The following is a 12,420-nucleotide window of genomic DNA, read 5'->3' on the forward strand; positions in this document are numbered from 1 at the left end:
TGACAGATATTACAGCCCAGAAATCCTGAAATATTAAATAGCTCTCTATGGAAAAGCATTGCCTGGTTTCTAATTTCTCATCTTGTTAGAATAAACAGATACCACTACTGTCAGCCCTGCCTCTGCGCCAGGATGACAGCCACAATTGTACAAAGCTCCAAAAACATTAAAAGGAAATCCACCACCCAAGAAAGCATTGACTGTTTTCTTCTCTTGGATAAACGGCAATGACCTTGGCAGCCCAAAAGGCATATATTTATTATATTCAACACCTGTTCTAAAATGTATGTCCTCCATATAAAGAGATCTATAAATAACTTTGAAAAAGTTTTTTTCAAAATCTTCCACTGAAAATTTTTAATAATATTTTGACAAGGAGATGCTACATAACAAAATGTGGTACTTTTTACTCGGTGTTTTAATTCAACATCCTAAATAACTCAAAAAATTTTTTTTCCATTTCTCGGAACACTTTAAGAAGGATGAAGGGACCTTTCGCTCCAGCTATATCATTCAGATCAACTTGGAAGAATATGAGAGACAGCAAAAGTCACTTATAAAATATTTTTAGCTAAAATAGTCTATTTGAGCAAGAACAACAAAAAGAATATTGGTTTGAGGAGTCACTTATTAACAATCACAATAATTCCAAACATGAATAAATGACTTAAAAATAAAAATGGACAGTTGTCTTTTTTGATTATTGAAATTATGAATGGAGATGAGGCAGTGGGTGATACAAATTTCCAAGCGAATCTAGCAAATATAATGCTTAGACCTTGGCTAGGTTTTTCAGTCATTCAGGTAGTTATTAAACAAGTATTTTATTGAGCACCTACAAAATGCTAGTCTCTATCCCAGAACTAGGATTTATGGCAATGAATGATACCAGTAAGATTCCACCTTCATGAAACTGATTCCTAGTGGGAGATACAGAACAATAGAAGATTATTCCCAGCTAGAAAGAACAGAGACAGAACATAATCCATTGACCTAAAAGAATTAGACTAAACAAACAAGAACACCAAGAACTGCTCTGGGAAGTGTCATGTCTGGCCAAACCTGTGCCAGTGATCCCTTCTCTCGGTTCCCATGTTCCCCCAAACTTCCACATGAAAAGATCCAGCACCTCATCTCTGCTGAGGTATAAATGGCTGCTCTTCTCTCGGGAATCTGGATTTCCTCACAGGTAGATAACAGGAGATCCCAGTAGCAGAGGGGATTTTAGGACATCCTCTGAGTCCTATCATCATCTGTTTCTGAGGAAACACTGGTCACACAGGTGTTGTGTAGTGGGACACCATCAGCCGTGGTGGGCCGGGTGGGACGCTCACTCACTGTACAGCACACAGAACCCAGTACTCTCCATCTGTGACCACCCTTCTCCACCAGGCCCTGGGACCAGGGGGCTGGCCTTTGGGGACCACAGCAGGGGTTTCTTTGTCTTCTGGTCAGATGTGGCCCAAGGGAGTCACCCGCACAGCAGAGACGGGGTAGGAGGAAAGAGAAGGCCAGGTCCTTCCTTCCCAGCTCCCTCCCTGCCTGGCTCTGTGCCTCTACCAAAGATCATGGCGGCCTGTTAGGGGGTCCTCTCACATAGTCACAGCTCTCTCCAGTCTTCTCAAGCCCTTGACCTTGAAGATGCCGCTGGAAGAATAAAAGCTCCCCCATGCCTAGGTGGTTCTTCTATCCCTTCCAGTGCCTTCAACGTGCTCTCACTGTCCTCTCTTGAACTGTCCCTTCTAGGATCGCAGGCGCAAAGTTGGCACTGCCCTCGGATCAGAAACTGACTCTGGACACCAGGTCTGTGTTTAAGCTCCAGGGATTTAGAAATCCCTGGGTGGGCGAACTGGTGAGTATTCTGGAAATGGTGCTTCCTCTTAGAACCAGCAGTAACTCACCTCCAAATTAGAACAAACCCCAGGAAGGTAACCAGAGTGACTCCAGAGCCCCCGGCAGAGAAGAAAGGGCCCAGGATGGCCATGACCTACCTTCCTGTGGTCAGTGGAGTGCTGCGGGCAAACGAGCTGGAGTCCAAGCAGCAGAAGGGAACCCAGGACACTGGGAAGAGAAAAGAGCAAGAGGCAGGGCTGTGAGAACACAGTTGGCAGCAGCACCCAGAGCGAGGCAGCATCCCCGGCTCACCACTGCAAGGGAGAGGACAGTCCCGTCTGGTCCTTGGAATGGACCCGGTGAAGATGCAAAGGACATGCCCCACACCAGGGAGGCAGCCTGTGCTGTGGCAGGGCCATGGCATGGGGCAGATGTCGGATCAATGACCAGCCTACCACTCACCAGCCGGGCCTTATTACATCCAGGTGTTTAACTTCTGTGAGCCTCAGTCTCCTCTCTTTTAAAATGGGGCTGACCACAGAAGCTGGCTCAGAAGCATGGAGGAGGTACGGACAAGGTAGTCACCATGCTGGAGACAGAGGACGTGCTAGTGCATGTGTGGCCCTGTGAGGGGCAGTGGGATCAGCCTCAGATGGGGGTTCTGAGCCCGACCAGGGCAGCTCCCCTCCTCACAGCCTGCGTTTCCTTTGAAGCCTATCCTCAGCCCATTCTTAGCCCTTTGGTGTCACACATGTTCTCCATGGATGGGATTAGCTGTGTTAAGCCCCACTGTCACCAGCCCAAGTTAGGACTTGTCATCACATACAGAAAGGTGTAGAAGTAGGAGCCGGCTGGCCCAAGACAGCAGTGTGCCGGAGAGAGTGCGAGGCTTTGATTACACATTAGGACTACAACCGCAACACCCCCACTCCCATCTGGGTGAGCCTGGGCAAGTTAGTATCTGTAAGCCTCAAACACTCTCATCTTCTGTAAGGGTCACTGAATGTGGCAGAAGTGAAAATACCCAGCACAGGTAGTAAGTCAGAAGACAGGTAAGTGTTGTCAATGAATTTAAATGCCCAGAGTTTTTTGATTTCAAATCATCAGTGTCCTTATTTTAAGCATCCCTGAAAAGAGGCATATTTTGAACAGTTTTTAGGGCTTAACCCTGAGGGCAATTCAGTTAACCACCACAGTGGTTCCCCAACCTTTTTGAGGTCTCCAACAGAGCTGAGAGATGCAGAACAGGGCCCAGTCCTGTGGGACTGGAGGAGGGGAAAACCCACCTGAGTCTGGGAGGTAAGGGCTTTGGAGTCAGGTGAGGCTTCCACCCTCCTCTAGAATCCAAAACTGCCACCTGAACCCCCCACACACACACTTTAAGGCTACAACCACAACACCACCACTGCCATCTCATGTAAATGAATCGAGACCCCAGAAGAACACTCAGGATGGACACAGATAGACTGGTTAGACTAAAGGGCATGTGATGAGGAGCAGGGAATGAAGGGCACAGTATCAAGGTGCCAAATGCATCCTTCCTGTTCTTCGAGCTGTGGCTGAGCCCCCACAGCTGAAGACCAAAGGCACTGAGTATGTGCATTTTCCAAAGAGAGGGGCTGCCTATCTATTCAAGACCTACAAAGGGGGTGTCCCCATCCAAAGCTGCAGCCCCTCATCCACCTTTAGGCACAAGAAGGACGAAATGACCCCCAAAAAAGTGGGAGATGCCTGTGGAATACAGGAACTGGGGGGGCAGGATGGATCAAAAGGGGTCAGCCAGCCCTCACACTTATGGCCCCAGGGCATGTTGAAGCAGGGAACCCCAGTGAGGGGGTGGGTCTCCAAAGAACAGGCAAAAGTGCCTGAGAGAAGAATCTGGAACTTAGACATCCGCCAGCTGAGAACAGCAGCACCATATCCCAAGGGGTAACAGTCCCACTGGGATTGCCTCTGCCAGCTGCCTCTCCTCTCCACCTCTCTGCTCCATCCTGGAGGAATTAACATGGCAAGGTGAATGGGCAGGGGGTTGCAGTATGAAGAGCACACTTCCCCATTACAGGCTAGACCAGGTCCAGCTCAGAGAAGGAAAGCTTTAAATTGGATGAAAAGCTTTTATCTGATCAGACTTCTTTTTTAATGTAGACCATTATAATTAAAGACAACACCCTTCTAGTCAAAGGATCTATTTGCAAAAATTTATTGAGAAATTAGAGGTGAAAGAATCAAGACTCTGTAACTTGCTGAGGATCTACACCAGTGCTATGGAGTAGAATTTTCCACAATGATGCAAACCTCCCCCTAGCCTGTCCAATGCACAGATACAAGGAGCTGTGCAGTTCAGTACACAGAAAGCTAATAGTGCAGGTCTACATGTTAAGTCCTGGGTTAATCCAAAAAAATTACTTACTAAAAGGATGATTATTTAACCAACTTTGAACTTTTTAATACTTGAAAATGGTACTATTAAGCCTGCAATGGATCAGACGAGTTGCCCAAGATGTCCTCCAGTAAATAGGACAGGAGCATCTAAAGAGAATGGATCTCCAGGCAGTGGTGAGAAAAATTAAGTTACTTTCTAGTTGTATCCTTACTAGACCCAGTTTATCCCCTAAGACAAGAACATGTGCATCATAACTTGGGAATATACACTCCTAGGTTGCAAGACCTCACTTGGGCAAATCAACTTCTGCTTCCATACCTCAGTTTCCTTATCTGTAAAACAGGAATATGATATAAGCTGTCCTGCCAACCTGAAGTGATTTAATGTTTGAGCAAGCACATTATGAACCTGTGCCTATAAATCGGAATCATTTGTAACACATTCTGGCACTGTGTACTCATTTAAAAAGAAAACCAGATTGGTGTGGTTTCATTAAAAAAACAAACAGCAGCTCCATAAACGCGTTACACCTCGGCCCCTCAAAGCTCTTGGCACACGCCGTAGCCACATATTTGTAATGTGCTCAGGAGCAGCTCTGTGTCTCCACCAGCCTCGGGTTGCATCCACAGCACTCAGGAGGACTTGGGCAGAAGAAGGAGGGAAAGATCCTCTAGGAGACACTCCAGGTTTCCCTCCGTGTGAGAGGAACTGCATTTCATTTATGGCTTCCCTCACCTCCTTAAAGTCTCTGCTCAAATGTCTGTCTCCATAAGCCTTCCCTGACCCTACATAAAACTGCTCCCTCTCCCAGCACTACTTCTTTTCCTCCATAGTACTTACTGTCTCATATGCCATGTCTCCCCCATATCTTTGTTTAAACTTCTCCCTTTGCCATGTTGAACGTAAGCGTGATGAGATTGGGGAGTTTGTTTTGCCTACTACCTAGAAAGAGCTCAATGCACTGAGTGTACACCAGTAATCCCAGCCTTGGCAACTAAGTGAGATCCTGTCTCAAAATAAAATTAAAAGGCTGTGGTTCAACAGTAGAGTGCTTGCCTAGTATGTGTCAAGCCCTGGGTTCAATGTCAAGTATCACCAAAAAAAAAAAAAAAAGTACAGAATTAATTAAATGATGTTTTACTATCCTGATGACCTCGGGAATCTCAAGATAACTGGATGCATATATTTTAAAATTCTAAAGTTAACTTCATCAGAAGCTTTTAAAAGTTTATTTTTTTAATGAGGAATTTGTAAAATTCAGTTCTCCTTTTCAATTTCTATGTGACCCCCTCCCCCACAACAATTCTAAGATTCGGCAGCAAAATGGTGCCTCTTGCTGGTGCGTCTTGTTGCAAAAATGCAACACGAGTTATAGTTCCATGTTCCAACAGTCCTTTTCTTCATGGAACTGGGACCCCGGTGGTGCTAAAACGCATAGAGGTACCCAACAAAATTCACTCTGGGATAAAATCTGAGTTATTCAATGGGCTCTGCTCTAAATGGAATAAAATAAATTCCCCCAGAGGGGAAATTATTCTTCAGGCTGCAATAACAGCAGCCAGAGCAATATATAACCCCAGGGGCCAGAGGAAACCCTGCCAAAGGCTGAAGGTTTCCCACCCCTGCTTGGCAGACTCCTCTCTGGCTACCCCACCCTGCTCACACATACCTCGCTAATTGGTAGTCTGTAGCCATGCCCACACCTCTCCAAAATACTGACAATCTAGCCCAAATCCTTGTTCTTCCTGACCCAATTTGAAATTACTGTTGGGGGAACGAGAGTGCGTGTGTGTATGTCTGTGCGCGCAGCTCGTGTGTTATTTCACTTGGATAGTTTGCTTTGGCACACGGCTCCCAGCTTGCAACGTTTTGACAGATTGAAGGCTACCAGGGCCTTTGGCAAACAAATCACACCTCCCCTCCAAGCAGCGGGGGAAGCCACATTCCTACCAAGACTTTCCGATTCACCTTGCAGTCGAAACTACCCAACGTTTCACACCAATCCAAAAAAAAAAAAAAAATAGTTACACCATTTACCCATTGCTATTCTAGACTTTAAGCACTCTATCATTTCATTTCCTCATGTAGAAAATAATGCTCATTGAAATCTGATACAAGATTTCCATCACGGCACCAGGGCTCTGGGCTTCTGTATTTGCCTTGGCCAAGCCCACTCCCCGCGTCCCCCACACCCAGCCATCCTCAACTCCAGTGACCATGTTACAGCCACTGTGTACCTCAGAGGCCTTTGATGAACTCAACACCACCTGAGTGTATCAAGTATCAAAATAAAGAAAAACAGGGAAAAAAAATCTTCTTTTTTTCTTCAGTTAATACATATAAAGAGGGGTTGGGGTTGTAGCTCAGTGGTTGAGCACATGCCTTGCACACGTGAGGCACTGGCACCACATAAAATAAATAAATTAGTAAAACAAAGGTATTGTTCCATGTTCAACTAAAAAAGTTTTTTTTAAAAAGAAATACATACAAAGACATATTTTGAGAGCAACCTGATCATTAATAAAATTATACCGACCTCAGCAAAGGAGAGCGAAAGCCTTAGCATTGAAGTGTTGAAGTGATATCCCCACTTAGTACACTCTGAAGATAAAAGGGTTTTTTTTTTTTTTTTTTGCTAAGCATGCATGTTTTACCATGTGCAGTTTGGCCTCTGCCTTCCGGGCAGCACTTAAAGAGTAAATGCAGTGAGGGAGGGAGATGGGTCACAGCTGGCTGTAGCCAGACGACTTGAAGGCACCTCTGATCTCAACGTTTGCAAGTAGTATTTCATTTAACCTTCACCACCCTTCTCTAGGACACTTATTAGACCCATTTTGCAGGTGAGGAAATTGAGGTACAAAGAGGCCAGACTTACTTAGATTTATCCAAAGCACATGTGCCTATTAAGTGGCAAAACCTGATTTCAAATGCCAGCAGTCAGACCCTTGGCCCCAATTCTCAAACCGCTCTAGTTGGGGGCCTCATTAGGACACAACATTTTTTTTTAATAAACCAAACATTTGCCATTTTATTGCATACATTTTCTTTCCCAGCCTGTATGAGGTTGTGGCTTCAGTAACCCCCACTCCCCCCCACCCCCACCAGCTATTACATATAAGAACCACCAGGAAATAAAATAGATGGCAATATGGCCTCATTTGTCCAACCTCACTAAAGGACATTCCAAGTTTCAAAATAAATGAAGCAAACCATGTAAATCCCAAACGTTTTTTTTAAAAATGCATTCTGTTTATTTCCTCGGCTCTCTTATGCTGGGTATCTTGGGGTTAAGTAACTTTTCACCAGTGTGCACCCAACGTGTGCAACACCAGGTTCTGGTTTTTGGAGCACAGGTGGTCTCTAAGCACAATGAATCCAGGCTCCAGAGTCTCAGACACCTGGAGCTTTTAAATCCTGTAGGCACTCTGCTGTTCTGTCCCTCTCTTCCCACTGTCAGGGATTGCTGACTGCACCCTGAGGCGCCTGCATCCCCAACTCCTTTCAATCCATCTTTAGAAAACCAAGCTTTTGCCAAACCAAGACCAAAGAGGCTTTGGGGAAAGGCCTGCCTAGCCCATGTGCAATAAAGTGTTTCTATTTTACAGGACTTAAAGATACCCATTCTAACTGCATACTGGTTTTTATTGCTTATTTCCAGGTTCTCAATGCTTGCAGCCATTTGTGTTTCCTGGACCAGGGCCTCGGGAAATGTGAGGCCTTCTGTCACAGCATGGCTTGTTCAGATGCGACACCCTTTGGTCAATCTCCCTGCTAAGTGGTAAATTTCCTGGGAAGCTGCTTTCTGATACATCTTTGCAGTGAGAGGAACAATCAGCATAGTCTTGGTCCAACCTCAGGGTCAAGAGAGATCAAATAAATCAAAGAAAGACAGAATGAAATGAAGGGAGGAAAAAGAAGAGAGAGGGAAAATATCATTCACACACAGCGATGCTGTGCTAGGGACACTTTTTTCCCAAGAAAGTGTTAAGTGTGTCCCAGGATTCCCTGCTGGAAAAACAGAAGACATGGGCAAAGGAAGGCAATCCTAAAAGAAAGATTTCTACCAGCTGGAGCTACTGGTTCCAATCTCTGGGGAGTCAAGCCAGTGTTAACCTGATGCATGTAGATCCACCTGGAGATGGAAGGAATGGGTCGCTGGCAGTCCAGTGATCACACCTTGACTCCATTCAAGCTGTTTTGGTACAGAATGTTCTAGCAAACCCCACAGTCAAGTACTGAGTGATGAGGACAGGGTCCAGGTACAGGGTTCTGCCAGGCAGAAAGAAAAATCAATACAGTCTGGATGCTTGCCGTCATTTTATAGGTAGGGGTTTGCCAGGGCAGTCCTCCAAAAAACTGTTTTATTTCCTCCTGGTCTCTGCCTACCCTTCAGATGGCTCCTACCAGGCTTCCCACAGACAAGACCCCAGCAGGTTCTTCCCTTGTGTACTTGTGTACCTTTCCCACCTGAGCTGTGCTCCGATGGGGCCATCCACATTCCCAAACCTGTCATTGCCAGTTGCTAGTGCTTTGTAATTACACGAAAGACCCAGAGAGTACTCAGACCCATGAAATAGACCAAGAAAGAAAGAGAACTTGTTAGTTGTTTTTGCAAAGTTGAATGCTTTGGAAAGACTCAATAAGGGCAAGAAGCCAAGGGGAAAAAAAAAAAAAAAACTGCTGGCAAATTAGGTGTGGATGAGACAACTGCAAATAATTAGGGGCAAAAATAATAAAAACCTAGAATCATTCTGTAGTCAGATTGCTTTGCAAATGTCTTTAAATTTTCACCCCCCTCTAAAGAAACCCAAGTGGAAACCTCAGATGGTGCTTATGGGTACGGTTTGCGCAAGAAAGACAATCAGGGTTTCATGCTCAAAGAAAAGCCCTTGGCCCCACATCAAAAAATTGGTGAGTACATGTACATGTGTTTTAAGTTAGAAATAAACTGTTTAAGGTGTGTGTGTGTATCACTCGTATGATTTCCATGCTTTAACCTTCATCCATAATTAACTAACATCCTGGTCAAGATAAAATTTCTACCTTATTTCTTTCACATAAGAGGTCATTATTTATTCTTTCAATATTCAACCAATGTTTATTGAACACCAACTGGGGCTGGGGGCCGGGGGGGGGGGGGGGGGTTAGTTGCCAGCCACACAAATTCTGACCTGCCTCTTACTATGTGAAGTTCAGTACTTGACGCCCAGGCCTGGCCTCTTCCCCAATTTGCTCTCCCCCTTCTCTTTCTTCCCTTGTCCTCTTCCTCCTTCCTGAATGTTCTTCCTCCTTTTCCTTTCCACCTCCTGATCACTGCCAAAGAGACACTGATTGACCCCATGACCCTTCTAATTATCACATATTTCTTTACCCCTGGGGGGGAAATTTCAGTTTTCACAAATCAGCTATACCTCAAACATCACGGCTTTGGACTTGCTCACACATGCAAACACGTTTTATTAGCCCCCTTCTCTCCTCCCTTCTGTCTTCAAGGTCTTTTGCAATGGCCCCAAGAGCGACCACCCCTCTCTGTCTCTCATTTCCTCAATCCCTTCTGGTTGTTATTTCTAAGTGGAATAGCTGACAGGCATTAAAGTAATACTTTACTGAAGTATATATCAAGGAAAGGAAAAACCTTAAGTTTTCTAAGACTAAAACCAGACACTTGACCTAAGGCCATCAACTGTAAAACCCTTAAAATGATCCAGAACTCGCTTTCCTACGATCTATAAAAATCACCATCTAACCCTGTAATCGCTCTAATTACATCTGTATTTCTTCAAAAACTACTGTTCGAAATAAAAAATCACCAAATCAATTTTATTTCCTGCCAATTTAACCACCTCTTTGGCATTTAATGGTGTTGTTTTCCTCTATGTTTTCATTGGAAACATAAAATACGTCAGCTCTACTTAAGAACGCTAAGAGGCAAACTGAAGGGCATCTAACCAGGCTGGCCCTGGATATCTCGATGGTGGCCGTGGTAGGCAGCCATCTTACTGATCATTAGCATCTAGTGAGAAAGCTGTGTTTCCTTTCAATCAATTGCTGAACCGATATGATTGTGCCTACAAAAAAGGTGCAGGATTTGGAGTAAGTTTTTAAGAAGTATAAACCCTTCTGTACCAGTTAGTGCCATTTCCTCCCTGAATTGTGACAGATGGCAAACACTCTTAAATCAAGCTTTGACCTACCTTTTGGTCTAAATGGATTTCACTCTCCCTGAAATTTTCATGGCATCCTGAATTTACCCAAGATTCAACGACCCTCCATCCAGCTCATCGAGAATTTAAATCTTTGTGTCTCTTCTGCTACTGGGTTTGACTGGGATTGTTTTTATTACTATGGACTCTGAGCAGGGCAGAACTACCGTTGCTACATTAATACTCAGGCTCTTCTGTCTCTTTCAATGAGGGGGAAACTGACTTTCTGTTTCTCTGTGGTTTGGCAAAAACTGGGGAGGGATTTTTAAACTAAATCTCTGCATATCAGAATCGTGAATCCCCTTAAAAGTTTTTTTCCCTCTCAGGGATTTCCTTGGCAGCTAACTCCTAGTTGCAACCTGCTTTCTCTATAGGTAGAAAAATCTTCTAGCTTTTTCAATTAATCTTTAAGCATTTGGGTACATTGATTAAATAATAAAAATTCCTTAACTTGTGTTTGTGTGGGGTGGGGTATTTCTCAACTACCAATTTAGTCAAAGACCTCTCACTCTGAAAGTAGTCACAGCCCTTTCCCCCAAGACATTTTGGAAAATATTCAAACAAAAGACTCCTCTGGTTTCGTTTTTATTTTTGTTTTTCTATTTAAAATATATGTTCACGGCCCTAGAAACAGAGATGCAAAATGGTTAATGTGTACCTGGCTCATCAAAAAGGGGATGTTGTGGAATCTCCTGTAGAATCCTCCAGCCTCATAACTCACATTTGCTTTCTGCAGCCCTGACAGCAGGACTCTTGGTGAAACGTCCTGCTGAGCCACTCTTTTCAAACAACCTCTCCAGTAGGACTCCAATGATGAAGGCCTATCAGGACCTCCAGAGCTCCACCACAAGGGTGACAAGACCACATCCACTTTCTGTTACTCCCACCCTGCTCATTTCTAATCTGTGGACATTATTTTTTTAAACAATGCACAATTGGAGGTGAGTCCAGCCTGTGGCTCTCAAAGGAAGATGGGCATCATATCACATGCATGCTCAGCTCCTCATGGAAGGCTGTTTGCAGGGGCATCAATTAGAATGCTAGGACATCAAGGGAAATTTTGCAAAAAAAAAAATTTCCCAAGAAATGCCCTTCCCATGCAGCCTGGATTGCCACATTTTTGAGGATCCTTAAGTATTCTTAGGAATCTTTTTTTGATGACAGCCAGATTTCTACCTGCTTACCATATAGTGAACCCACCTCTCATCCTATGCTGGCTCTTTCTGATCCCATTCCATATCTGAGTGTGACCTCTACTTTTCTGGGTTCACTGGGTCTTAGTGCTGTAATATACTGTGGTCCTGAAGCTCCAAAGGATCCAATGGCATTTCTCACTGCTCTATGGTTTTATGACAGTATTTTGGGACTTCCACAAACTAGATGCATAGTTCATGTCTTGAAATGTATTTTAAATTTTTTTAAAACTGTAGTTTTTAAAAACACACAAGTAAATTTATATTATACCACAAACATTAACCTTGAAGAGAACACCAAGCATTAACTTGGGCTGCCTGTTGATGGGTAGATATACACAGGCCTCAGAGTGAGATTGTCCTGCCTTCTCTGCCTCTAACTGATAATGCAGTGACTATGTCATTGACGAAAAGACCTATTATTCTCTGAAGGATTTTGGATTTCAAGCCTGCACATACCTGCTCATGTAAAATTATACAAGCAGGTACATACTAAGGCACACACATGAACACTACTTGGTTAAATGTCAGGTATGGGCCCAAAAGCATCTGCTTGGGTAATCACATGTGATACCCTCATAATAACATGCTATAGACCATTTTAGTTTTTAGTGTAAGTTCCAGGCATTTTAGACTAATGCGTGGTCATAGGGTGGAAAAAACTACAAGAAGCCAGGCACGGTGGAGCACATTTATAATCTCAGCAGGAAGGTAGGCTGAGGCAGGAGGATCCCAAGTTCAAAGCCAGCCTCAACAATGGCAAGGCACTAAGCAACTCAGTAAGATGTGTCTCTAAATAAAAAAAATA

The 12,420-nt window shown here is 44.1% G+C and overlaps 1 protein-coding gene across 1 annotated transcript in view; it reads right to left on the reverse strand.

The window, feature by feature from the left end:
• The window catches only part of Thsd4 (thrombospondin type 1 domain containing 4), a 582,503-nt gene that overhangs the window by 543,318 nt on the left and 26,765 nt on the right, over positions 1-12,420 (reverse strand). Inside the window, exon 3 of the mRNA XM_040274354.2 lies at positions 1,992-2,061. Within this exon, the coding sequence (XP_040130288.1) occupies positions 1,992-2,061 (70 nt within the window). The remainder of the gene's footprint in view (positions 1-1,991; positions 2,062-12,420) is intronic.

Source organism: Ictidomys tridecemlineatus, chromosome 5 (assembly GCF_052094955.1).
Source record: "Ictidomys tridecemlineatus isolate mIctTri1 chromosome 5, mIctTri1.hap1, whole genome shotgun sequence".
NCBI classification, from domain to species: Eukaryota; Metazoa; Chordata; class Mammalia; order Rodentia; family Sciuridae; genus Ictidomys; species Ictidomys tridecemlineatus.